Raw genomic sequence first — 26,110 nt, 5'->3', positions numbered from 1 at the left:
TTTACATTATGAATACCTGCCATTACTAATGAGATCACGTTGATATGCATCTTTCAATGCTTGTGTCGTCTTATAAGGACATCATCTCACCGTCTGCATGGATTACAAAGACATACACAACTGTTATTCTATAGAAAAGGGAGAAGAAGCTGTTATCCATCACCTTCAAGAGTAAAGTCACAAATTCCCTCGGATAATTCTTTAAGGAAATTATTTCAGGATAACTAACAAAAAATGCAGTGCCAAATACATTGGCAAATGTGATTTGCATTCAAGTTGCTGTAGCTCAGGGCTAGAACAGCATAGTGACATCTGGAAATGATCAAGTTTCAAGTAGTTAAGGGGTAAAATGGACAATAATTTCACAGGCTTAGTTTTATCCATGTGCATTACAGACAGATGGAAAATAACGCAGTCCATCTACATTTATCACGCTTTCTGACACAATGTCAACTACGTGATAATGGTGTTGAAATCCTGTTATATTACAAACATCTTTAGATTCAGTCAGTTCAGACAGTCCATTTATTCTAGGGGCTATCCAAGTTGTTAACTTGTAGAAGAAGTCTTTAGATGCAAGGAGGATGAAATACTTTATGCATTTCTCTAGATTCCAAAAGACAGTTGGGGATTGAAACAAAAATGGAGATCTATGACCTACCTCACTGTTTATCTTTCCTCTTAGGGTCAATCCTACCTAAAACAGGGGCACTTGCTGCCACAGGTCAGTGCACATGGCACCAATTAAGAGTTCAACAAGATGTCCACAGACATTAGTATAGGGTTTGCGAATAAGCGAACCAAGCGTGTCTTGGTTTTAAAACTACTTTGACACGAGGCGAAATGAAGGACCTGATTAGCCTTAACATTAAGAGTATATTCCAAATTCAACATGCATTAAGATCAGTCTAGATCACTTGTGGCATAATGATATTAGTGTATGGGAGGAAAAGCAGAAAAGTTTACTTTTCTGTGTAAAGTTATATCCAGTTTTATAGCTTAATTCATTAACAAATAAAATCAATTTACAGTACATTTTTTTTCACTTATAAGCTTCATTGCTTTTAAATCCTCCACAAATTGGTCCCAATTACTTCCATTGCAAGCGCCTCATGTAAAATGTTATAAAGGCAATTCTGCCATAAATGGTGATTAAAGGGATAGTTCACCCTAAAATGAAATAATCCCATGCCACACGAGACAAATTCCAAGTGTTCTCGGGGTATATGATGAAATTATATGCATTATAATTTTAACAAAAATTCTGACCTTGGCCATAGGTATTCAGTGCACGGAAAAGCGGCAATCTGTAATACTTTGTGTTTTTTAGATGCTGGTCACTATTCATTGCCATATAAGCGTGATCAGGACTTTTTTTTTTAATTCTCCTTTTGTGGTCCATAAAAGAAAGAAGGGCATACTACATTAGAGCTTAATTAGTAGGCTATTGAATCTGGAATATTTCTTTAATGCCGTATCTGAGTGGATGTAGAGAAAACATGACTTGTAAACCAACTTTAACACTAATAGTCTTAAACAAAATCCATTTGAAAAAACATATATATCGAACAGTACATCTTTGTTTTCCCTCTGAGGTCACGATTTCCTGTGGCTTGCCAGAAGGTTTGCAGACATTTCACAGTCTAAGTGAACCCCTGCTACTTTATGTATGTTTATACAAAGCATTGTGCCATGCAACAGGGTTTTACTGAGACCTTTGGTCATCCATCAACGTCTCTCCTGACTTTGTCAGTGGGCCACCAATTCATTCATTATGCACTTGTTTTTCAAACACTTACAAAGTCCTACAATATAAAACTTTAAGTAACACTTTACAATAATGTCCCATTACTTATTGTTAAAGGTGCTCTATGTATTTTTTAGCAGCCTCCATCAGTGATGTTTCAGATTGCAACCCATTTTTGCTCGAACACAAGAGCGAGCACTCACGGTACACGGCCACACTGAGACTTTCAACACACCGGAGAAAGCATCACAAAACATGCTGGAAACTCATCTAAACTCCCACTGCAACGTTACAATAAGACTACTTTTATCAGCTTGACGTCGAACTAATGCTCCATGATCGTACCATGATAACATTACATTTGTGGTGTTATCTATCATAGGCCACTTCACTAACTATTCATGTATCTTTCACAATCAGCAATGTCAACAGGTGAATGTGTAATATGATAACGAAAACGGTTAGTGAACTAGACAGAACAATTTCAGTTTAACAGTAAGATCGTAGGAAGTAACATTACTGTACTGAACGTGTCTGGAAATGTGTATTATAAATAATATGATAGTAGTGGGATGAGTGACGTTAGATGGTAGATCTAGTACATAAAATAACAGTTGCATCCTAAAGCACCTACTTTTTTTATTCTGGAACAGTCTTTTGTAATCATTTCATGTCTCATATATGTTGTAGTTTACCTTGCTATTTCATTACAGTTTACCATTATTTCAGCATATCTGAAAACTTGTAATTTATCACAATAAAAATAGCGGAGGTCTCTCTATAATTCAAACGCTCTGCCGATGTTGATCCGTGTTTTCGCCGTAACTCGATCCGATTCGCGTTTGGCCTGACGAGCTTCAGCAGATACATTTTTGTTTTGGTCTTTTATATTAATGTGGAGTTTGTGTTGGAGACTGTTTAGTTTTTTGGTGTTATCAGACTCCATATCGTCAGCTGCAGTGCCGTCGCATAGACTGTATATAAAAAGGAGAGATGCTTGGGAGCGCGCATGCACGTCACATCCGATGGATTTCGCAGAAAATCCGACCCGGAGACTTCACATAGAAATAGGAATACTGGCCTTCAGAGGTAATAGCAAAACCCGACAAGTGGATAATTGTAATGTGTGATTACAACCCCTTCACACACATGCAATAAAAAAAGGATTCATTTCAGAAGACAAGTTATATAAAGCACCTTTAATTATTGCATTAACTAACAATGAGCAATAGGTCTTTGTTAGTGTTTGTTAATATAAATGCAACTGTTCATTGTTAGAGCATGCTTTAGAAGTGTTTTTCATTGTTAGTTCATGTTAGTTCAACTAATGTTAACAAATACCTTATTTTTTTCTTTTGAAATGATTGATAACATCCTAAAGTTTCAGATTTAGGATGAGGAAAAACAAATGTTTCACACAAAAATGGTTTCCTCACACAAGTCCCACAAGGCCTCAAGACGGAGGGAAATTGACTAGAGCTGTCCTCAATGAGAACCATTTCTTCTCAGAGTAACTGAAACAAAATTTTGTGCTGGAGCGTTCACAGCTTTGCCTTTGGGTCTGTGAATTCCCCATTCTATTACCGCATCCAGCAGAGGGGCAAAATGAGTTCACCATGTTGTAGAGGTGTCTAGGCCTCTACTCAACATCTCTCTCTTTCTCGTTCCCTAGAACCACAGAGGGACCACTTATGCTGTCCTCTCCTTTTCTTAGACTCCTTCTGTTATATAATGCAATGCTACTGTTTAAACACCTCAACTTCAGACCGCCAAACAGAAGTGTAACCACTAAATAACTGTCATTTTCGTAGGACAACACATCCTACCACACAAACTACAGGCATGCTCCAGGTGCTTGTGTAGGTGCATGACCCTGTAAAAATATGTCAGTGACAAGATCAAAGTAGAAGGTTATTTTAAGAGGGGTAACGTTTGCTCTAGGCTATGTTTGGAAAACTAAATAAATAAGTAGAGGTAATCTGTAAAAAATTAAGAGAAGGTGTTTAAAGTAATAAGCGGTTTTGGGGAGCAAGTAACTGAAAGTAGAAAAACTGCTGACTTCTCTGAAAAATAAAAACATACTCTGTTAGTAACGTAACCTGGTTCTCTCTAAAAGAGGGAACGGGTACTGTGTAATATATTATGCTAGGGGAAAAACCTCTTTTCCACGAGATATTGAAGCCAAAAATTATCCTTAATTTTGAATTAATGTAAAACGCGTTGCAGCAGCATGCAGACATAGGCATGGCGGATCGCGAGCCTTTTGACTGTCGCACGGCGTATAGAGTAAAGAGTAAAAGAGCGTCGTCCATCTTTTTTTACAGTATATGATGGGGACCAAAAAAGGATTAAAAGATTTCTGGTATTGCCATCCTTGTGGGGAAAGATTTTTTAATATGTTTTTGAAATAAGTTCATTATGCTCTGCTCATCAAGGCTGCATTTCTTAAATGAAAAATAAAGTAAAAGCAGTAATATTGTAAAATATTATTTTTAATATATATTTTATATTAAGTCATTTATTCTTGAGATGGTGAAGATGAATTCTTGAAGCAGCTATTACTCCTGTCTTCACAAGAATCATTTTATTTTGTGATTTGGTGCTCAAGAAACATTTCTCATTATTATCAATGTTGAAAAACAATGTTGTGCTGCTTCTATTTTTTGTGGAAACCGAAATGCTTTTTTCAGGATTCTATGATGAATAGACAGTTTATTTATTTATTTGAAATAGAAAACTTGATGAAAACAATATCTTTACAGTTACTTTTAATCAATTTAAAACATAATTTATATATAAATAGATATTTTCCTTTAAGTAGTTAACCACTGTGTTACTGCAGCAAACTATTTCTTCTATTTATACTATTTTTTCAAACTATTTCTTCTTTATTTATTATAAATTATAACTATTTGTTTCAAAATAACTTCCCTAACACTGCTTAAATGTTATTTAAAATGACAGGCTTATTCTAAAGAATAAAACCTGTGCTTTCTGCTGGCTTTTAAATATTTGTGGTCTTCAATCATACCATTCGCCTTGTTAGACCATGTCCCCATTCCGTCCGTATACCTCCTGAGAGCCAAGAGAGAGGAACATGTCATGTATTCTGTGCTTTGCTCTGTATTTATTCTTGAAATGTCTAACTTTCTGTAAAACAATCATCCTTTTTATTTCCAAATGACCCACTTTTTGAGTAGTGTTTCTCATGTCCCCTTCAATTTCCTCTGTAGATGTTGGAGCCGTGGCACACTGGGTGGTGCACATTGCTCACAGGAGCATAGGTTTGGGTCCGACCTGTGCCGTTTCCCAGACCTGTTCCTCCTCTCTCTCCCTTTGACAAAAGCCAATAAAAAAAAGATTCTCACTAGCTGTGAAGACAAAGCATGTTACTTGATTGTTTAACATGAAGATCAGTCAACATAGGCGCACAATATGCAACAAAGTGCTAACATCTGTGAGACTGCCTGCGCCAAGCGGAACATACTGCAGACATGCAATAAACCCTCGCTTATACAGCTCCTAATGAGAGCCATATTGAGTTCCTGCTTTTTCGAACAGTTTTCCCCTTTCTAGCAGGCTTTTGCAGATGTGAAGGGAAATTCTTAATTTAGCACCATGCCTCCCCACGTCAGCAATGCTCGATCAGCGAGAACACAAGCTCCTTGAACAAAAACAGTAGCCGTTGACAAGAAAAACACAGCCTTTTCAAGAGGCCCTCCTGTCTCACAGTAGCCATGCTTCTGAAAGGAAAATAAAGCCTGGTGATCCAGGGGGTTGAGAGACAGAGCCTCCTCCACATCTAACCACACCAACCTCCGCTAAGTTATAAAACCGCCGAAGAATGGATTCATTGTTGAGTGTGAGGACATCTCGCAAGGAAAATCAGATGAAGGCCGAGCTGATAGCCGAGCCTGAAGAGCTGATTGAAGACTCAAGGACAACTAACTTCAACAAACATTAAATCACCATGAAAGTTACGTTTTTAATTGCTTGCAACTTTTGAAATCGCATGTACTTAGAACTGTAGACTAAATTGCAGTGGTTTTCATCCAAATCAATTAAAATTCCATTAAAAAAAAGATAGGCTAGTGTTCTTCAGACATTTTTAGATACAGTGATTTTCTTGCTTTGCTTGAATTACTTTCACTGTCGTGTTCGAGCTATACATTCAAAGAACCTGGTGTCCCAGAACATTTCAGCTTTCTTCAATAAATCAGTCTACTGCAAAAGCAAAAACTTGTCAGTTTCCAGTTGGTTTGAAACTTTTAAAGAAGTCATCCTCAATGCTTACAATGCCGAGAAGCCCCGAAACAGGCTCTGTATTTTGCCACAGGGTGTGTTATGCATTGTTTTAAATGAATAACCCAATTTGCAAAATGGCAGCGCTAAATGCCAGTGCCATTTGTAAATTGCTTTAGTTAGAATCTGAAAGAATCTGAAAGCTTAAAATGTAAAGGACAATGTGTACTTTTATTTCAAAACCTAGTACACAACCTCATTTTATATAGCCTACAGTCATCTGCCTTCTAAACATTTATATTATCCAAATTTTTGCAATAATTTTTCAAATCATTTCAATGGAATCCACACTATCGGGAACACCTTTGGGCTTGCTCATATATCGCGTCTTTTGCACTCTGAAGTTCATTATTTCAAATGTAGGCGCGCGGAATGCACGCTCATAACGGAAGTGATTTTTTTCCTAGCGTTTTCAACGCGTTTTAGGCGCTATATGTGAACCGAGCCAAAAACATCTCAACTTTTCAGAGCGCACTGTAGGTCAAGTGACAAGAACCAACCAAAGCAACCATGACAGCAACGACAGCCACCTTCAAAGTGCAACCACCCTAGCGCCTTGCAAAAAGGAGAGCGTGGCGCGCATAGCTTTTCTATGCGTTTTTAGGCGCTATATAGAACCTGTTCACATATCGCGTCTTTTACGTGCCCAATTTCGTAATTTCAAAAGTAGGCGCGAGGTATGGAAACGAAGTGATTGTTTTTTCCAAGTGCGTCCGCGCCGCATCGAGATAAAAACATCTCACCATACTACTGCGCCTACATTTGAAATAACGAAGTTGAGTTCGCAGGCGTGCCCTTGTGTAACGCCTCTCAACCCAGTTTGGACACATCTGTAAAAGACCACTTTATCTATATCAACTGTTAAACAACATATTGGAGATAGATTAAAATAATATTAGTTTGTCTCATTTTAAATAAACACAAAAAATAGAGATGAAAAATAAATGAGTAGTGATATCTTATTAAGTTATCTGAATTTTGGCGCAATTCTTTTTCTATTTAAAAAGGTGTTGAAATAGCTAGTAAATACACCAAGTTTTGTCATGCTGGCATGTGTGGAAGTATTTAAAACAAGTGTGTGACAACTAGCCCCGCGTTTCGTTGTGCCCCATGCTCTTGTTCTCTGGGGAAATTAATCAAAATTAATTGAGTTGTTACTTAAAACAAGCAAAACTATCTGCCAATGGGGGTAAGGAAAATAATCTTAATTCATACAGAAACAATATTATTTTTCTTACCCAATTGGCAGATCATTTTGCTTTTTTTAAGCAACTAATTTCATTTTGATTGATTTTCTCCAGAAAACAAGACTATCGTATGGCAATTTACTACTTAAGTAAATGCATCTTGATTTAAGAATTTGTTGATATTTCAACAGGAAGCAAGACAAAAATACTAAATAATAAAATCATATTTTGCAGTATGTGGCTAAAAGGTGGTATCACCATAAACAAGTTAGCTACGAATTGGAATACGTATGTGTATGCCTATGATATTTTTGAAAGATTTTGAAATAGACCATTCTCGGTAAATGGGTTGGACAATGAAACTGAAACACCTGGTTCTAGATCACAGTGATGTATTAGTATGGTGTAGTGGGGTCTTCTTTTGCAGCTAATACAGCATTAATTCGTCTTGGGAATAACCGATAAAGGTCCTACACAGTGGCCAGGGCATTTAGAGCCATTCCTCTTCCAGAACAGTGTCCCGGTCACTATGTGTCAGTTTTATTGTCCAACTGGTGTAAATATCAATACTCTCAAGCACAGAGAGTTTTTCCATGAGCTCTGTGAGCTGCCCATCCTGAAAGAATGCAATGCATGATACTCTCATAATTCACTCCTCTCTGCCACATAAGCATGCTAGTTTTCTTGCCATGCTTTTAGTCTTAAACATGACAAATGACTCCCTTCCTGTAAGGAATTTCTTTTGATTTGCTGAAGTTTCTGTTAGTAAATTAAGGCACTACCAGATGGGCGAAAAAGGTAGAAAATGAGCTGTTTTTTCTTACATGTGAAAAGATGTCCATAAATTATCTAAAAACGTTACTGTTTGACAGCCTTCGGCACGCTCAAGGAATCATTGATTTTATGAAATTCCCTCTACAGAAGATAAACACAGCCTTTAAAAACTCTTAAGAGTGTTCATTTCGTGATCCACATACTTTTGAGACTTTTCCTCGAAATTAGAGAAAACGCTGCTCTGCTCGGATTTAATTTGCACCATTAGTGGCTTCGGTGAGTTACGTGCATGCTGAAATGCGGTCATATGAGAAAACATACTGATGTTAATGTTTGATATCACTGAAGTGCTCAGTGGAAACATTTTGCAGTCATGTACCGCAGCACAGTGGTGAGCAATGTCCACCCACTGCACATTGAGCAATCCCATCAGAACTTGCTTTCACCCCCCCACCTTTCACCTTCCATATATGCTTGTGAATTCACACCACTTGTCGCCACCTGTCCAATTAGAATGCAGCAGAGGTAGAAGACACATGAACTAGACAACCTCAGGGCCCCTTTTTAGTTGCATGTACCAATCCAGCATCCTGCTGAGGAGTCATTAGATACTCTCGGCCTCGTGGGAGAAACTGCACTGCTCTCAACTTTGGACCATTTTCTGACCTTGAGAGCAGGGGTGTGTACCTTACAGGGGCCAGTTTTGACTTTTAGAAGACTTTCTTCTTTTACTTTATGCTTGATATTGAGTTTTAAAGCAGGAGATGAAACCAGGAGAAGCTTAATTCTCATTTTGGCTTGGAAATTCACCAATGTACATACTGCATGTTGCAGCATTGCCAATTAAAGCATTCCTCTTAAAAAGCATTTAATATCAGCTATCTCTTCACAACTAAAAATCCCCCAAAAGACATGTTACCAAAGTCTAGTGAGCTGCATACCAAATAAGTGATTAAGACATGAATGATTGTAACGCAAAGTCTAGTCCAAATAGTAAATCCCTTTGTTTAGATTGTTTTGAGGTACTCGTTTTTGGCCAAATTCTAAAGCTAATACTGAAATAATAATTAAAAAAAAAATTAATAAAAATTTTATTATGTTCCAATGCTTTGCCATTTTTAAAGGGTTAGTTCACCCAAAAATGAAAATTAAGTCATTAATTACTCACCCCCATGCTGTACCAACCCCGTAAGACCTTCGTTCGTCTTCGGAACACAAATGAAGATATTTTTGATTAAATTTGAGAGCTGTATAACTACCACATTGGCTCCTAAGGGACTGCCTCTTGACGGCCCAAAAAGTCAATGAAGAAAATGTTTAAATATCCCAAGTGACTACCGTGGCTCAACTATATGTTTATCAAGCGACGAGAATACTTTTTGTGCGAAAAAACAAACAAAAATAACGAGTTTATTCGACTATTTCTTTTCTTCCTTGTAGGCCAGAGCGAGACTTCCTTATAGATTTCCACGACGCATGCGCGAGAATTGCGATCTGAGGTAGTGTAAGCTGGTTTGAGCAGATCGCAAATCTCGCGCATGCGTCGTGGAAATCTATAAGGAAGTCTCGTTCTGGCCTACAAGGAAGAAAAGAAATAGTCGAATAAACTCGTTATTTTTGTTTGTTTTTTCGCACAAAAAGTATTCGCGTCGCTTGATAAACATATGGGGTACGGGGTTGGTACAGCATGGGGGTGAGTAATTAATGACTTAATTTTCATTTTTGGGTGAACTAACCCTTTAAGTTGAATGGAAAGGGTTCCCGTGTCAGCCACTTCATTATTTTAGCTGTCAAAAGGTGTCTGTAATTCTGCTTGATGTTGCAAACTGACATTTATCATGTTATTTTTTTTTTATTATTATTATTGTAATTAAATACTGGTTTGTAGTGTACATAGTTTTATTTCACACTGTTATTATTTAAGTTTACCTGTAGTGACTAATGAATCTGAAGGCTTGCAAAGTCACAGAAAAAAGCTTACTTTAGCTTTGAAAAATGAGATTGGGATCAATTGCAAGTCAGTTTATGCTTCCAGCCTACATTAGTGTTCCAAATCAGCCAACATTATGCCTTAGAACAGGGGTTCTCAAACATTTTAGAGCCAGGGATTGAGTACAATAACAGTGATTGAGCACACTTAATGTGTGAGCGGCTAATGAAATATTTTTGCACAAATGGTTTCCACCCAGGGTCCTTTGCAGGAATTTCTAAACAGCCTACTGAGGTCCCTGCTAGGGATCACTTAGGATCTCACCCCCTGAGGAATTTTTGATGTTCTTGATTTACAAATGTGCATTTTAAGGTGTTTTAAGGCCCCCAAACTGGATAACCATAGCTTTAGAAGCATGTCAGTGGGCAGTGCCATACATTTTTTTATCAAGATGACGGTTTAAATTTTACAATGAATGATCCACATACAAAATGGAAATGTAGAATGTATGTGATTATTGTTCACATGTAGGCTATATCAAAACACTATCACATATTCCAAACAGGAATGGCCTTAAAGCTACACTGTGTGATTTTTACCTCCATCTAGTGGTGAAAAGTTATATGACCATCCAGTGAATATTAGTTTCTGTTCCTCTCAATTCCGATTTCGTTTTAACTCCTACGGTGGCCAATGTAGTCCAAGATTAACATGGCTTCCAGTTCGACCTCGTCCATGAGTGTTAACTCAAACGTAAACGCGAAAGTCAAAGCTTGAATTAACGGGTATGTCCCTCTTTGGCTAATGTACTTTCAAGATGGAGGGTCAACATGGCGACCGACATTAGAACCCCTTACCCGTATGTATTTTCAATGGCATATTATACACTCATGAGAATACTTTATTACTTGAACGAAGTAAATATACATTAATGAGCACATATATTTTTGAAATAACTAAGTGTTTTTAGCTAAAAATAAACTAAAAGAGTTACACAATGTCGCTTTAAATGAGGAATGTTTCAAGGATTAGGCCTCTTCTGCACACAAATAATGTATTTCTACAATAATAATGGCAATATGTTTAATAGGTACGTGTGTTTTTGAATTGAGATTATATCCACTGTAATTAGCTAAAATGTGAGCCGCATGTATTTTCCTACTGACAGTTGATCGGCATCGATTTCTACAGAAGTAATTTACATATAAGACTGCCGAACTTTAGAAACACAGATTCCTCTATGTGGCATAGGGGGAAACTTTCCAGAATCCATACTTATTCTTGTAAAAACCATAAATAATATAGTGGTACAATAGACTATGTTTTTTTTTTTGTTTTTTTGTTTTTTTAAAGCAAATTATACGTTTCATTTCCAAGGATTAATGATGCTTATTGGGGAGCAGTCGCCATGTCAAACACATTGGTCATTACAAGCAGGGTGATGAAGGAAGTTTAATTTAAAGCCTTACCAAATCTTTTGAAGAACTACTAGGTAGCCGCAGACTGTAAGCAGCCATGGAAGTGAAGTCAGCCAAGAAGAATGCATGAGATCTGGAGGTCCACCACATGAAAAGATCTCCCAGGGTTTAGTAAAAAACTTTCCCCTGAACACAGCCTCCTACAGTTTTAAGATGCTGACACAAAACCAACAAACTGCAACATCTCTTATTTCACATGTATGTTCACAAGTATGAATTGACTAAAAACAATTCACTTTTTCTCACTAGAGAGTGCTTTAAAGAATTATGATATTATGAATTCATAAATTAGTCACATAACCTCACATGTAATAACATATTCTTCATATTTAGGCTGCTTTACAAGCTGTTTTTGTATCTGACAAAGTTCCAATGCCGGTCAAGATGAATTACAGGAAATGGAATGATTATAGAACACACATTTTCCATTTAACATACAAATGCTGCCATCAGAGACATTTTAAAGACATCAAAGGCATGGAAACCTCCATGTGGGAAAAGGCTTAGAAAAACCGTACACTCTCAGCATGATTCCTTCAGTCCTGCGCCTGTTCTCTCAGCAGGTAGATCTATTCTGTCCAGTCACCTTCCAAAAAAGACCACTCAAACTTTCCCCACTGTGAGCCATAAACCTGCTTCGCTACCCCTCAGAGCCCTGCCTCTGTGACGCAAGAGAGCTTTACACCCTCGTTAAAGAGATAAAAATGAAAAACTTCTGTCATTTACTCAACCTGGACCGTTTTTTCAAATCTTTTTGCACACTTTTAATTGAGATGTATGACATAATTGCAGCCAAAAAGATTTACAAAGCAGCAAAATTGACTCCTTTTATCCAATCAAATTAGGTGTTTGTTGATCAGTATACTCTGAACTAATGGTTGAACCAATGGTACCATTGCTGAACTATTCGGCATTTGGGATTATAATCAAGTGTTATATTTATATTATTTATTTACCATAAAAATACTTTTTTTTAAATGTTGTTTTTTGTTTGTTTTTTACTAAATTACTATTTAGGTTCATTTTCATTTCAATTTTTTTGTTTTGTTTCTCCAGTTAGTAATTTTGGTGCTTAAACTTATTTTATTATAGTTGCCAACTTTTCCCAATTTTATCTATATTTTATTTTATTTCAGCTTTATTTCAATAAAAAAAAAGAGTTTTTCAATAGTTGCAGTTAACAATTATAACCCTGATTAGAAATATAAACTGTGCAGGAAAACAATGTACATATTCGTCATACAGCATATTACTATCTCCAATCAGGCATGCTTTACTTGAATCATAATTTTTAAGTTACTGCAAAAAAGTCAACTCAAAAAAGTAGTTATTGCCTTTTATTTTTCTAAGCATTACGCCAGTCCCTTCAGATAGATTTGCAGGTTGACATTGGCATCAGGTGCAATACTTAAATCTTTTTCTGCTAAGACAAATCAGCAGTTTTTGGACTCCAGAAGGATGTCTCAAGTCGGTCAAAGTGTTCTTTGTACATCCCTAAATAGTAACATGAGCCCCAGCATAGGGGATGTCTTTAGGACTGCTGAGATGATGGGAAATCAACGTGTTACAGGGGAAACGGACTGAGAGGAAGCCTCTCAGCCTGGATGATGTAACAGGACTCTAATACAGCAGATGATTAAACTGCAGTTTATCGGTCTTGTACACAATAAATACGACGGAAGAACAGACACACTACACCTGACACCTTACATGCAGCCACAATGAATGATATAAAATGCATGCTAATTGGGATAATTTGGTTTTCAAAAAATACTGCTCTTTGACATGAAACAATATTTTGAGGGTAGCCTAATAATCAAACAAAATTACCATACTAAAAAAACGATACTTGTGCCTAGCTGGAATTAATTTGACAATGGTTAACCATAATCACTGAAAAGTAGGCTGAATATCAATACAGATTCAAATCAATTAGTTTTGGATTTAAATTTGATTCCATTTCAATAAATATTAATTTGACAAATTATGTCTATTGTGCTTACAAATTTATCTTGGCATAGTTAAATAACAAGAGTTGTTTGACTTTTCATACCCTTCCCACAGAAAAGAACTGTCAACAGGCATAGTTGAAGTTTATCTATGACCAGATACCGCAATAGTTTATTTCGAAGTTGTTCATTTGACTTATTTTCTAATATCAATCAGGCAATATCAATACTGAAGAAGGGGGCAATTCCAACTATATTCCCCAAACGGTAAATTAATGATAATTCACACTGTGTTATCTAGATCCAGTGCAAGATCCTATCGAAAAAAAAAGGGTTCATTGGGGTTCTATATATGAAGCAGGGGTTCTTTACTCAACTCCAAAGAACCTTTTATGCCAAAAAAGGTTCTATAATGACAAGAAAAAAAACCCTTTTGGCACAAAGGTTCTTTATAGGCTATTATTCACTCATATATTATATTATTCTGCAACGTTTCGTACTAATTTAATTATAGTTTATTAATCTGTTGAAGTAACTTAATATCACATTTTAATCATGCAGATTTTAGAGGAGAAAAACCGAAATGGCACTCTTTGTGTGATATTGATTAACTACATAGAATTATATAAATATATACATGTTCTAACCCCCATATTGAATTTTGTGATCATTCACATGCATTCATAAATACATTTTAGGGTCTTGATGTTTGTCAATAATATGAAATACTTAATCCGGAAAGGACAAAACAAATGATATTGAATGAACCCAAAAGGTTCCATATAGAACCTTTTTCCTGGTTTCTTATTATTGAACTCTTAAAAAGGGTTCTGTATAGAACCTTTTAGGGGTTCCAAATATGTAGCGCTGATAGAACCCTTTAAGGTTCTAAATAGAACCTTTTCTTCTAAAAGTGTAGTATAGTAACACACTCTTAGAAGAAAAGGTTCTATATAGAACCTTAAAAGGTTCTATCAGCGCTACATATTTGGAACCCCTAAAAGGTTCTATACACTCTCTGGGTTCTATACTTGGCCAATAGAACCTTTTACCAAAAAAAAAAATGGTTCTATATAGAACCATTTTGCAGTTCCATATATGAAGCGGGGGATGGAACCATTTCTGGTTCCAAATAGAACCATTTCTTCTAATAGCAAATTCCAAGTCATGAGCATACATAACTAAATAGTATGACAAAGATTTATGCTGAGGTTAATATTTCTTCCCTGTGTTGCCATATAAATCTACAAAATATGTAAATTCCCTTTTGTCAAATAATTTCACTTTCGTCTATTTCATCAACACGTCAGGGGGCTAGTTGCTCACAGATAATGTTCGGTCACTCGGTACTCGGTCCTTCTAGCATCCTCCACCACATTAGTTGAAGCTGTAGTTATTTGACACGGTTAATCTAACATTAGTCTATTTGTTAAAATGTTTGAATTTTTGAAAACTGACGTATGACTATTTTGCACGCTTGTATTTCAGAGTGCACCACAGCCCTTGCGTACTAATGATGTAGGCTGCCAAACAGATGATCCCATCGTTTAAGGGAACACAGCTGTCTTTGAACACAATGAGGTTTAAATGAAACAGACAATCAGTGCAGAACTCTCCATTACTATTCATGACCATTCCAAATAAGGTAAAAACATACAATTTCATTATAGGGACAATTTCTAGAGTTGACAATGGACCTGTAAAACCATATCTGGACATTTTAAATGCCCTTAAATAAGCCATGTAGATAAAAGACTAAATTAAAATATTATTTCAACACATTCTAGGGCACCTTTAAAGAAATTCATGTTTGTGAATCAGACAACACTGGTCATGCAGCATGCTTGTTTTTGCATTAAGAGAACTGAAGGTAAAAACGTTTTGTGCAGTTGTGATGCAGTCTTTCACAGCATCAAATTTAATACAGACTGCAAAACTCACATTCACAACTAAGGGAAAACATTACTTATTTTAGCTTGGTGCTGAAGATGCAAATCATTAGCTAATAGCATGCTACATGGCACTAATTATGAAATTAAGTGAGTTAACTCAAAAGAAAGCAATGACATCTGCAAGATACAGTATTTTTAGTGTTTGGTTGATAATGAACAGACAAGTAAAAGAACAATCTTATGATTTTAGGGAACAACATCAGGATTGTTCAAATGAAGTGACTGCGGTTAATCAATACTCTGTTTCTACAGACAAGCCTTGAGCATTGCACAGCTTTGTTCCTTTTAGGATCATGATTTTCTATCTGCTGACTACACACAGAGAGGAAGCTGTGATGGAGGGAATACCCCTTGTTAATCCTCAGATTAGGGTCTGTTAACTGTGATAAAGAGCTCCAGATTTGCCCAGGGGAAAAATCATGGACAAAAACCCTAACTGAAGATTTTCGAGTGGGAAGATCTCTGCCATTGCCCTTCTATGCCAGAAAAGGGGATAATGTAGCATTTGCGTGCAGCATACATTGAGCTCCGATAAAAATATTTAAAATTGATTTCTTGCCCAAAAATGTCAATTCTGGCATAATTTCAATTTTTTAGTGGTCTGAAAATAATATTTAGGGTGGAAACCTCAAATAACCATTATTTTCATAGTGTGAGGATTTTTTTTTTATATTCTACAGAATCCTTTTCCCTCTATAAAGAATCTTTTGTGCAATGGAAAGGTTCTGTGAATTTAACATGGAACAATCGATGCCAATACATTTGTACAGAAAAGCCCTCTTAGGCAATCTAGTAACATCTCCTTTCATTTGAATATAGTACACATGTCTGTAATGTCTGGAGATTAACACAAAGATCTAGTGTATTTATTTTGTAGGCTATTGAACAAGTTAAGATTATCACCATAAGGAATTTCAGCTGAATACTTTTTAACAAGATAAAACAAACCACTTTCAGCGATGCCTCCCTACTCTAAACATGGAGTGATGTTGGATGTGTGAGATTGGTTGAAAGTGCCATTGCTCAGACAACACCCTCTTCACCTCTTACTGTTGCTCTCAGTCCAACAGGGAAACCCTGAACTCAAAAGCACTTCACTGGACTCTGTGAAAGCCATCAGTCCGAGAAGCCCTTTTATTACACCCCCATAACCGACTCGTACTTCCTGGAATAGTGTGAGAAAGGCATTTACGTGATGTGGAGATTATGTTTGGAAACGTACCTTCGATTCGCTAAATAAATCACATTAGTCAACAGGAAATAATTATCTGCTAAACTCAACTCGTCTTCTAAAAACGACCCTGTATCGTGGTGTATAACAAATAATGGCGCATGAGCACCCCCTTGTGGTCATGCGTGATATAAAACAGAACTTGACCATACAAGAGTGGAGAAAGAAGAGAACAGAAAAGACTTTATTTTAGATATCACTGAGAATTAAACCATAAACACAAAAATGAATCACACAGAGGTACCTTCCGTGGCACATCAACTACCACAATTTGCGGAAGAAACCCACAGTGGCTTCACAGTAACATCTCTAGCTCTGTAAAACAGAATCAGGAAGATCAGTGGCACTGAGACACCATGAGAAAGGCATACAAAGTTACGTAGAAAGTTTGATTATTAAAGCAACCTCTATGAAACGCAACCTCGGAAATAAAAAGTATACAAATCCTAAGTCAGCTGGAGAAAAAAAAAAATCAGTCCTAGATTCCATAAATTATTATTTCTGTGAGTTTTAATCTTGACGGTAAGCAAAAACTTAAAAAATTGCACATTTCTAGTGTAGTGTATGCTTTTCCAAAAGAAGTCAGAGTCAAATAACATGTTATTTCATACAGATAAAGAGGGTTCTCACCCATGTAAGGTCAAGCATGTCCTATTCACCACTTCAGCGTTATGAATATGAGCCCAGATCGAGTGAATGCAAACGGCAGATTTCACACTCAAGAACAGGAAGGACACTTGTATAATTGCACAACCTAAAATGTGTGCACTACTATTAAATCATGTGTCAGCTACTCAAAATAATATGTTTGTTTTGCAAAAATCACAAAGAATATTGTTAATATGATTTACAATACAACACCCTGGCCACATGCAATGTTAGCTAAAGCTATAGAGAACATTTGTATAGAAGCAGTTATGCTACAGAGGCACATCACACCTGCAGAACTATTCACACGAGCACTTTGAAATCTCATTGGGGCAAAAAGCAAGCTTGGAAATCTACGGCGGTGAGATTCATTCATGTAGACAGGTTATTGAGAGAGAAAGAGAGAGAGAGAGAGAGAGATCCGGAAGTCCCTCAGAGGATGCTGCCAAAGTGATGGAGAACTTACCAAAGCCCAAAATGAGCCCAAACACATTTTGAAACCATCCCAACAGGAAATAGTACATTTATTATCTATATAAATCTATAATATTTATATTTATGATTCATATTTGTTATATCCACAGCTACACCAGTCGTAAAACTGTGTACACTGTATAGTTTATCTATTTATACTTAAACAATATAGCACACTCACATTTATAACCGTCATATACTGCATCTCAATCAACAGATAAAAAGGTAAAGCAATACAAATAAAATGTTGGTCTACAAAGTAAACCAATAATTTACAATATGTTTTTTTTTCTTCTTCTCTATCAAAACATCTCATGCACAGAGAGGTTTCGATATCTGTGGGAACTGGTTTGAAAATAGGCTGGGTCCAGGTGCTTTGTTAGCATAAAGGCATCTTAAAAAAGCAGACCAAAAAGCTCACATGGAAGACGTACTGTATACTAAAAGCCCTTATGTAGGAGTTATGCATTGTATATGTTTAGTAATTCCTTCTCTGGTTGCAAATAAACCAAAAGAAACAAATCTCATGGACAAAATGCACTGAACTGTCTGTCTATTAAGGACTAAGGCTATTTTAAAATGGCATTACAAATCACATTCCTCATTTTCTAGCACATTTACAGAATGCAAACCCCACAGTCTTTTTAGGATAAAGACGACAGGAATCACTGACTACGAGTTCTCAAACACCTGCTTGGTTTATACCGATCGACATGGTCCGAAGCAAGTCAATTAGTTTTAATGGCATCCGTAATGACTGCCCAAAGCAACACGATATCAACAGAACACCCAAAAACACAGGAAAACACCAAAATGCTAACAAACATCAGCCTTTCCACGTCACAATAAAGCACATGAGATTATCTGTCCTACTTGCACTACCTTTAGGCTAAAGGCAGCGCCTTTTATATGCGTATAACCGCCTAATGTCGGCTGATGAGGCATTCGAGGTCCAAAGGAAAACTGGATGATTATAAGACCAGCGTGATTTAGTGGTTTTGTCTTCAACAGCGATTTTACAATGAAACTGCCTTCACTTCTCAGGCTTAGGGTGTAAACCTGGCCTGCTGCTAACTTGAATGTATCTTCCACAGATCCAACATGCAAACTAATACATCAAAGAACACCGAAAATGGAAACGAAGGCCAAAAAACAGGTCACACCTTCACACACACACACACAAACTCCTCAACTCACAAGCAGGTTATCAAAACCCAAATACTGCGCTTTGGACTTTGGAAATTCAAGCAATGTCCACCACTACAAAGAACCAATGAGAACGAGAAACATTTGAGGCACACAATGCTAAAAAGGGAATGTCAGAAGACTGTCGATGCGTATACACTCAAGAGTATGAAGCAAGTTAACTATGCAGTCGCAAAATAAACGCGTCGACATCATTCGTTAGTGTGACTCCATGTCGGTCTACGCATGAAACATTCACTTACAAGTAGCTCAAACACTAAGGAAAGGAAAAAGCGCCCAAATAGGGAGCGCGACACAAGCTCAGCACTTGAAATGAAATGATGTCTGTCTTGTGGAGAAAGTCTTCTCAATCTCTATAAAAGGCAAGGTGCCACATCTATGGCACAGGCAAGTAGTTACGTTACAATCACAGCTGACAGCGATCCCTCTACGAGAGAGCGAGAGGTTCCCAAAGGGCAACTATTTTACAGTAGAACTGCACAAACTCTGGGAACAATTTTGGTACATAATGCAGAGTGGCATCCTACACGCCCAGCGCAGCATTGCACTGGGCACCGTAGTCTCTTTGGGCTCAGCCGAGCACGGCAAGGAGCTCAGACTGAGGGAACATGCCTCAGGAAAAAAGTACTGCACGTGAACCACTACAGGCTGGAGAAAAGAGCATGGCGGAGCAGCGACATCAGACACCTTAAAGGCCTGTGAGGTCGACAATGGCCTTGATGAAGATAGTGTCGTCTCGGATGTAGGAGTTCTTGGAGTCTAGTTTGGAGAGAGGGCAGAAGAGAGGGCAGCCGCTGGCAATGTTCATGTCACTCACAGGCCTCTGGAAGGAGGAAGAGGAAATGTCTGGGCGGAAGGCATCAATGATGTGCTCCCTGTTGTTCTGATCCAGTAACATGAGGGTGACCTGAGGACCAAGGTGTTGGATAAACCAAAAAGGCCTTTAGACAGATATGGATAGATGCAAAACTGAAGCCAGTCATTCATGATGAAGTGGAAGAAACAATAGGGGGGGTGCAAAGGGATGAAAAATGGCCCCATTTACACATTATACTTTATGTGGGTGAACGATATACTGTCCACACCAAAGAAACGGAATTAATTCCTTAATCTAGCTAGAGACACGTGTGCCAAAGTTCTTAGAAATGTACTTGTATTCATGTTGGTTTCACATGGTTTTGAAAAACGTTTATACCATTTTTTTTCTAAGAAAAAAATTCTTGAAAATAGCATAAAACAAATTTAATGACTCTAAAAATGTCATGTGGTGGTAACCATCAAGAGAAAAGCACAGATATGCACAATCGCTCATTGTTTTTACTAGAATAATTTCAGATAGGTCATGTGACACTGAAGACTGGAATAATGCTACTGAAAAGTGAGCTTTGCCATCAAAAGCAGTTTTTCCTGTACTATTACAAAATACCTTGATATAAGCATTAGAGACTTCTTTCTAAAACAGAAGAAAAACCTTTAGAAGGGTAGTACATTTTCTTAAAAGGATAGTTTAAAATTAAAATGTTGTCACCCTAAAGTTGTTCTAAACCTGTATGAATTATAATTATAATTCCTGAATTATAATAAATTATTAATTCAGGAATGTGATTAAGTTTTGGGGGAATCTACGGAGCCCCTCTAGTCCCACTTTGGTAAAAAAAAATTATTATAACTATCTTGTGGCCTCAAGATAGTAACTCGTGGCCACAAGATACTAACTCGTGGCCTCAAGATACTAACTCGTGGCCTCGAGATACTAACTCGTGGCCTCGAGATACTAACTCGTGGCCTCAAGATACTAACTCGTAGCCTCGAGATACTAACTCGTGGCCTCAAGATACTAACTCGTGGCCACAAGATACTAACTCGTGGCCTCAAGATAGTAACTCGTGGCCACAAGATAGTAACTCGTGGCCACAAGATACTAACTCGTGGCCACAAGATAGTAACTCGTGGCCACAAGATAGTAACTCGTGGCCACAAGATAGTAACTCGTGGCCTCAAGATAGTAACTCGTGGCCTCAAGATAGTAACTCGTGGCCTCAAGATAGTAACTCGTGGCCACAAGATACTAACTCGTGGCCACAAGATAGTAACTCGTGGCCTCAAGATAGAGTTACTATCTTGAGGCCACGAGTTACTATCTTGAGGCCACGAGTTACTATCTTGTGGCCACAAGTTACTATCTTGAGGCCACGAGTTACTATCTTGTGGCCACGAGTTAGTATCTTGTGGCCACGAGTTACTATCTTGTGGCCACGAGTTACTATCTTGAGGCCACAAGATAGTTATAATTAATTTTTTTTACCAAAGTGGGACTAGAGGGGCTCCGTAGGAATCATACCACAAATTTGAATGCATGTTATAATAATAAATAATTATTAGTACAATAATACAATAATATCTTAAATATCTATTAGTACAAAAAACTTAAATACTATTATATAGACTTAACTATCAATGAAAGTGTGTCAGGGTTTCGGGAAAGAAAAATGGTCAAACACACAATGTTATAAGCTGATGAGACTGACCTTCTGATTGAAAGGCCACTTGAGCAAGGCATCACTGTGTCCCCTCATCACCACGAAGAACAGAGACAAGTGAGTACCACGTCCCGTCCCGTCCCCATTCAGATAGATGCGCAAACACATCTTATAGCCATATTTGCTTGTATAAAATGCTGTAAAACACAACAGGGAGCCTTGTATTGAGAAACACTATGTCACTATGTTCATATCAAAGCTCTTTGAGCGGAAATCCTTCAAAATATTCTTAATTATTAATATGAAACCGTGAAGAAAAATATAGAAAATAAAAGTACCAGGTGAGAACATAGCAGGCGCCCGTCCAGCAACAGCATCCTGTCTCTTCTTCGAAAAGTCGGAGATCTTCCATACAAAGACGCCATCGTAAGTGGCAGCGGACATCTCCCTCATCTTTGCCTCCATCTCCACGATGGAGAGATCCCTAAGGCCTACCGTCCTCTCCAACTGTCGCACCTGCACAAAAATATCGGGTTGAAGGATCAGCTATAAAAAAAAAAAAACAATCTACTTCACATCAGACAAACACTTTACCTTGTTGTTGAGTATCTCAATCTTGTCCTGGTCAAGCCGGTGTTGGCGGTTATAGGCCTCCATGGTGGTAGCGGAGCGCTCCATCTCACGGTTGAGCACACAGACGATGTTCTCAAAAGTGCTCACCTTCAGCTCCAGCTCCTGACAGCGGCGGGTGAGCTCCACCACTTTAGTCTTCTCGCTGTGTATCTGCAGCTCCAAGGCTGCCCCGACGGCAGTAGGGAGGGGGGTGAAAGACGTACCCAGTGTTGGAGCCGGTGGTGGAGGAAGCGGAGCACAGGCCCCCTGCACGGGAGCCACTGCTCCACTCAGCTGGCCCATCTTCAGCTCCAGTTCCCGCAGAGACTGATGAAGCTCGTGGATCTTATGGCCGGCCAGATCCAAACTCTGAGGCTGCAGACTCTCCAAGTTCACCTTGATGCCCATGATGAAGTGCAGTAGAAGGTTTAAGTGCTCATAAGAACAGGCTTGCTCATGGTCGTGGATTTTCTCCTTTTCCACCTACAGGAAATAAAAAAAAAACATTAATGGAACGAAATGAATATGTCTGATGGATACATAAAAAGGGGGTTTACCTACCGTCATATCACAGCCTACAACATGAAATCTGCAAGGTGTTCTGAATTTGGTGCACAGTTTAATGTGGTCCACATACTATATTGGGGAAATAACAGTAAAAAGAAAGTATTTATGAAAATGCTCTCAAAATATTAAAAAAAAAAACATCACTTAACAACATAAACTAGATAAAACCTTTGTTCTCGTCGACACAACAGTATGTAAACAGCCTGAATACCATTTACTTACTTTCTCTCTTGGAATTTTTTTCTTGGCACAACCTTCACAAATCATGGGGTATTTAGGGCATATTTCATCATGAGCCTAGAAAACATATTCTTTAATAGTCACAAAAATATCCAAAACTCTGCTTTTGTACTAAGATTAATGAACATATAGTATATGCACACACACACACACATTTTGTATTTTTTTCACTTCCAACCTTAGCATTTAAAGCTGCAGTCTGTTTAAACCTTAATGCATAGTGATATCGTAATGAACTGAATCGAACCGTGAGAGCAGTGTAGGTTCACACCGGTTACAGTCTCTCTTTTTTTTTTCGGTAGCAACCCAAAAAAGGTACAGACTGCAGCTTTAAAGGGTTAGTTTGGTATTTTACACTTAAAGCCCTGTTTTAAGATCGTTTCTGATGAAATAGAACTGTTAAGATTGAAATTTGGATTGAAAGTTAAGATTGAAATTCATCGTAGTTTTTGTACCAAGTAAAGTCAATGGAGTCGGACAAAACCTACGATAAAAGCATCTTTTGCAGCGATTTTTGTGTGAGCATATCAGTGAACACCCAGACCACTCGGTGATTTTCATGTCTTTGTAAACAAAAGTTTAATGCGTTTTTTAAATGACTGTTCCAGTGCACATAGACAACCATTGTGTAGGTGGGGGGTTGCTAACACAAAAACCTTTTAATGTAAATAAGAAATTCTTACCTTAATGTTTTTAAAATGAAAAGGCTCCTTGCAGTATTTACAATTAAGAGTCCTTTCCGGGCATTCTCTCTCATTGTGACGTTCAACTTCATTGGCTCTCAGAAGCTCTTTGCATGATGGGCAGGGAAGGATCCTGAAGTCACACTTTCCTTCATGGTTTGCCTTTGAGAGATGAAGAGTCGTTCAGATGGTGCAAGAATTTTTTTTTTAACTCAGTGCATGTAAAATGCAATACAACCTTGTTAAAAAAACAAAAAAAAAAACAACTTGTGATGGTTTGCTGGTCTTAAGCCGGGTGCACACTGTACGATTTATAACAGTCCTTTACGACAGACTGTTTGAACATGATCCCTATTAGCCATGTCACACTGTAGAACCCAAGTTGTCATTCATGTCAGACTGTGCGGCAGTCAAGACGTGTTAAAAATGCATTGATGATGGCTTTACATTATCAATCTGTGACATGTTCAGTGACGTGAGCTGCATTTACATGTTTGGATAGAAATGGTGGGCAACAAAACAACAAACTGTCTTGAAAAAAAAACTTGATGTGTATGGAGCAAGTGGTCATTTGTTGTTGTCTCACTATGTGTGTCATCAGGTTCACCAATTTGTTTTTGATTTGACGGTTGTCGTAAGAGATAGCACAATGCCACACTGAATTTCGTTGGAGGTAAAATATAATCGAAATGGTCATTATTCGACGGTCAAAAACTTCAGATTTTGACCTAGGATCAGAGGAATCTTCAAGGATTCTCAACATTTGCCAGCCTGGAAAAGTAGGATTGTTGGTGGAGCACCTTTCAGCTGGTCAGGCTGGGAGATCAGCTTGCCAAGCATCTAAGCACCAGCTTGGCAAGGCTGGTTAAACCTTTTTTTAAAGCACTGAAGGAACACACAATACCTCATATTCTTTGATGATGCCTGTCCAGCAGCATTCCTCATTGATGCAAACAGCTTCAAGAGCTTCAACTTCTCGCTTGGCAGCATTATCAGGAAATGCCTAAAACAAATTGTTGAAAGTGAGATCTCCTTTCAACTTGTGTGCATATCATTAATAGCAGTTCCGTTCACACCAAGAACGATGACTGTAAAAATAACCATTACAATAACTATTTTATTGCACTGCAGCCGTCTTTGTCTTTAAAAGCTGAAGAACTTTCTGATTAATATTTGTATCATTCATCAGCTGGAAAAAAAAATCATGATATTGTTCTTCAGTGTGGTTGGGACTTTTCTATTATCCAAAAATTATGACTATTATTAAAACTCTTTAGTCATTGTCCTTGTTAAAATGAACAGGCCTTTAGTCTTCAATATATACATAGTATAAATATATATATATATATATATATATATATATATAGTAAAAATAGAAACTTTGAAATATAGTGAAACTGGATTTTTTCCCCTATTTTCAAACAACTCTGTATTAGCCACCACGAAGTACAAAGTAGTCAAATTTATACAAAATTACATGATTTATTGTAGATTTATAATAGTAACAATACTTTAGCAGCTGTGGCATTTTGGTGGAAACTACGATGACTATGGTACTTTTAATTATAATTTTATAATGTATAGTTTATATTTGGAATAATAAGCACCATTAATATATAGCATTAATTTTTCAGAGTAACGTTAGTAAAGCAAATACTTACACAGCCCTGTTTCAAAATTGATGTTGGTTCTTCAAATATATCTTCTTTTATACAAGCACTGCATTTCTGTGGTCCGGAGCTGCGATGAAAAATAAAATGTTTCATATGGAAAATAAAATGTTTCATATGGATGTTTGGCAAAGAAATCGCTGATAAATACAAAAGCACACCATATATAATAGGAGTTGATTTAGACATTAGCTGCAACAGTCTGTCTATTGTAGTTTACAGCTCGCCCAGCGAAACAAGCCGAACACAACCTGACAGCCTGCATTTATTTATGTTCCTCGATATGAAGCAACGTTTACTGTTTGTATACACATAAAATATACCATAAAAATGGCCCGGGAGGCCTGACAGGTCGTGTTCATCTTTTGTAGTGTCGTGTCAGTTGGGCCATCTGGACTGAATTATGACGCTTACCTCACTGCTTTAGTAAAACAATATGAACAGAAACGGTGTCCGCACTGCGCCTGAAACGGTCTCCTAAGGATTTTCAGACAGATATTGCACAGATGCTTGTCCTCCAGCTTGTTGGCGAGTATTTTCTTGGGGAAGCCAGGTTTGTTGCCTTCTAATGAAGATGGTGGTGAGGGTTCCTGTGCAGCCATTATTCCCGAGCGCGCATGTGACCAGGCTCCGGGGAAGAGACACGGATCTTTCTACACATTTCACTGAAAGGGGTTGTAAAGACCTTATTTTTCATTGGATCACATAACAGATTAACTTGATATTTGTTAAAAACATCTAAATATACACGGTTCAATGTTTACATGTACACAAGTCTTTACAAAATAAAACCATCGTCTTGATAAAGTTTTATAGTTGTATGGTGCATTAATGTTATTGGGATCTTTCTTTCTTTTTTTTTTTCAGAACAACAATGCATGCTGTTACGTTTTAAAATCACAAATGTCCTCCTACCATATTATGGTCCAACGAACATTATAAAATCTCCTGCAGTGCCGTAAAACATTGTATCAAATGTA

General features: G+C 37.5%; 1 protein-coding gene across 2 annotated transcripts; it reads right to left on the bottom strand.

The window, feature by feature from the left end:
• traf2a (Tnf receptor-associated factor 2a) lies at nt 1-25,732 on the bottom strand. 2 transcript variants are annotated; one of them, XM_089130341.1, is made up of 10 exons: nt 25,545-25,732; nt 25,122-25,200; nt 24,365-24,463; nt 23,461-23,622; nt 22,760-22,834; nt 22,532-22,606; nt 21,953-22,453; nt 21,697-21,874; nt 21,407-21,555; nt 1-93 (listed from the first exon to the last, which is right to left on the bottom strand). In XM_089130341.1, exons 1-10 carry the CDS (start codon nt 25,730-25,732, stop codon nt 82-84), a joined length of 1,518 nt encoding a protein of 505 aa, XP_088986467.1. In that variant the 3' UTR covers nt 1-81. The 2 variants fall into 2 exon arrangements, with proteins under 2 accessions (XP_088986467.1, XP_039514368.2); XM_039658434.2 differs by lacking the exon at nt 1-93 and adding an exon at nt 16,708-19,785.
• Nucleotides 25,733-26,110: the final 378 nt, after the last annotated feature.

The sequence above is a fragment of the Pimephales promelas genome, chromosome 4 (genome assembly GCF_988280905.1).
Source record: "Pimephales promelas chromosome 4, fPimPro1.hap1.1, whole genome shotgun sequence".
Classification (NCBI taxonomy): Eukaryota; Metazoa; Chordata; class Actinopteri; order Cypriniformes; family Leuciscidae; genus Pimephales; species Pimephales promelas.
Note: the sequence above shows the minus strand (reverse complement) of the source record. Positions and strands in the feature narration are given on the sequence as shown.

Coding starts and splice junctions, on each gene's coding strand:
- traf2a (XM_039658434.2), bottom strand. CDS start 25,732: ATGGCTGCACAGGAACCCTCACCACCATCTTCATTAGAAGGCAACAAA. Junction 22,607..22,759: donor AAAAAATTCCAAGAGAGAAA/GTAAGTAAATGG, acceptor TCCCCAATATAG/TATGTGGACCACATTAAACT. Junction 21,556..21,696: donor GCCTGCTATGTTCTCACCTG/GTACTTTTATTT, acceptor TGTGTTTTACAG/CATTTTATACAAGCAAATAT.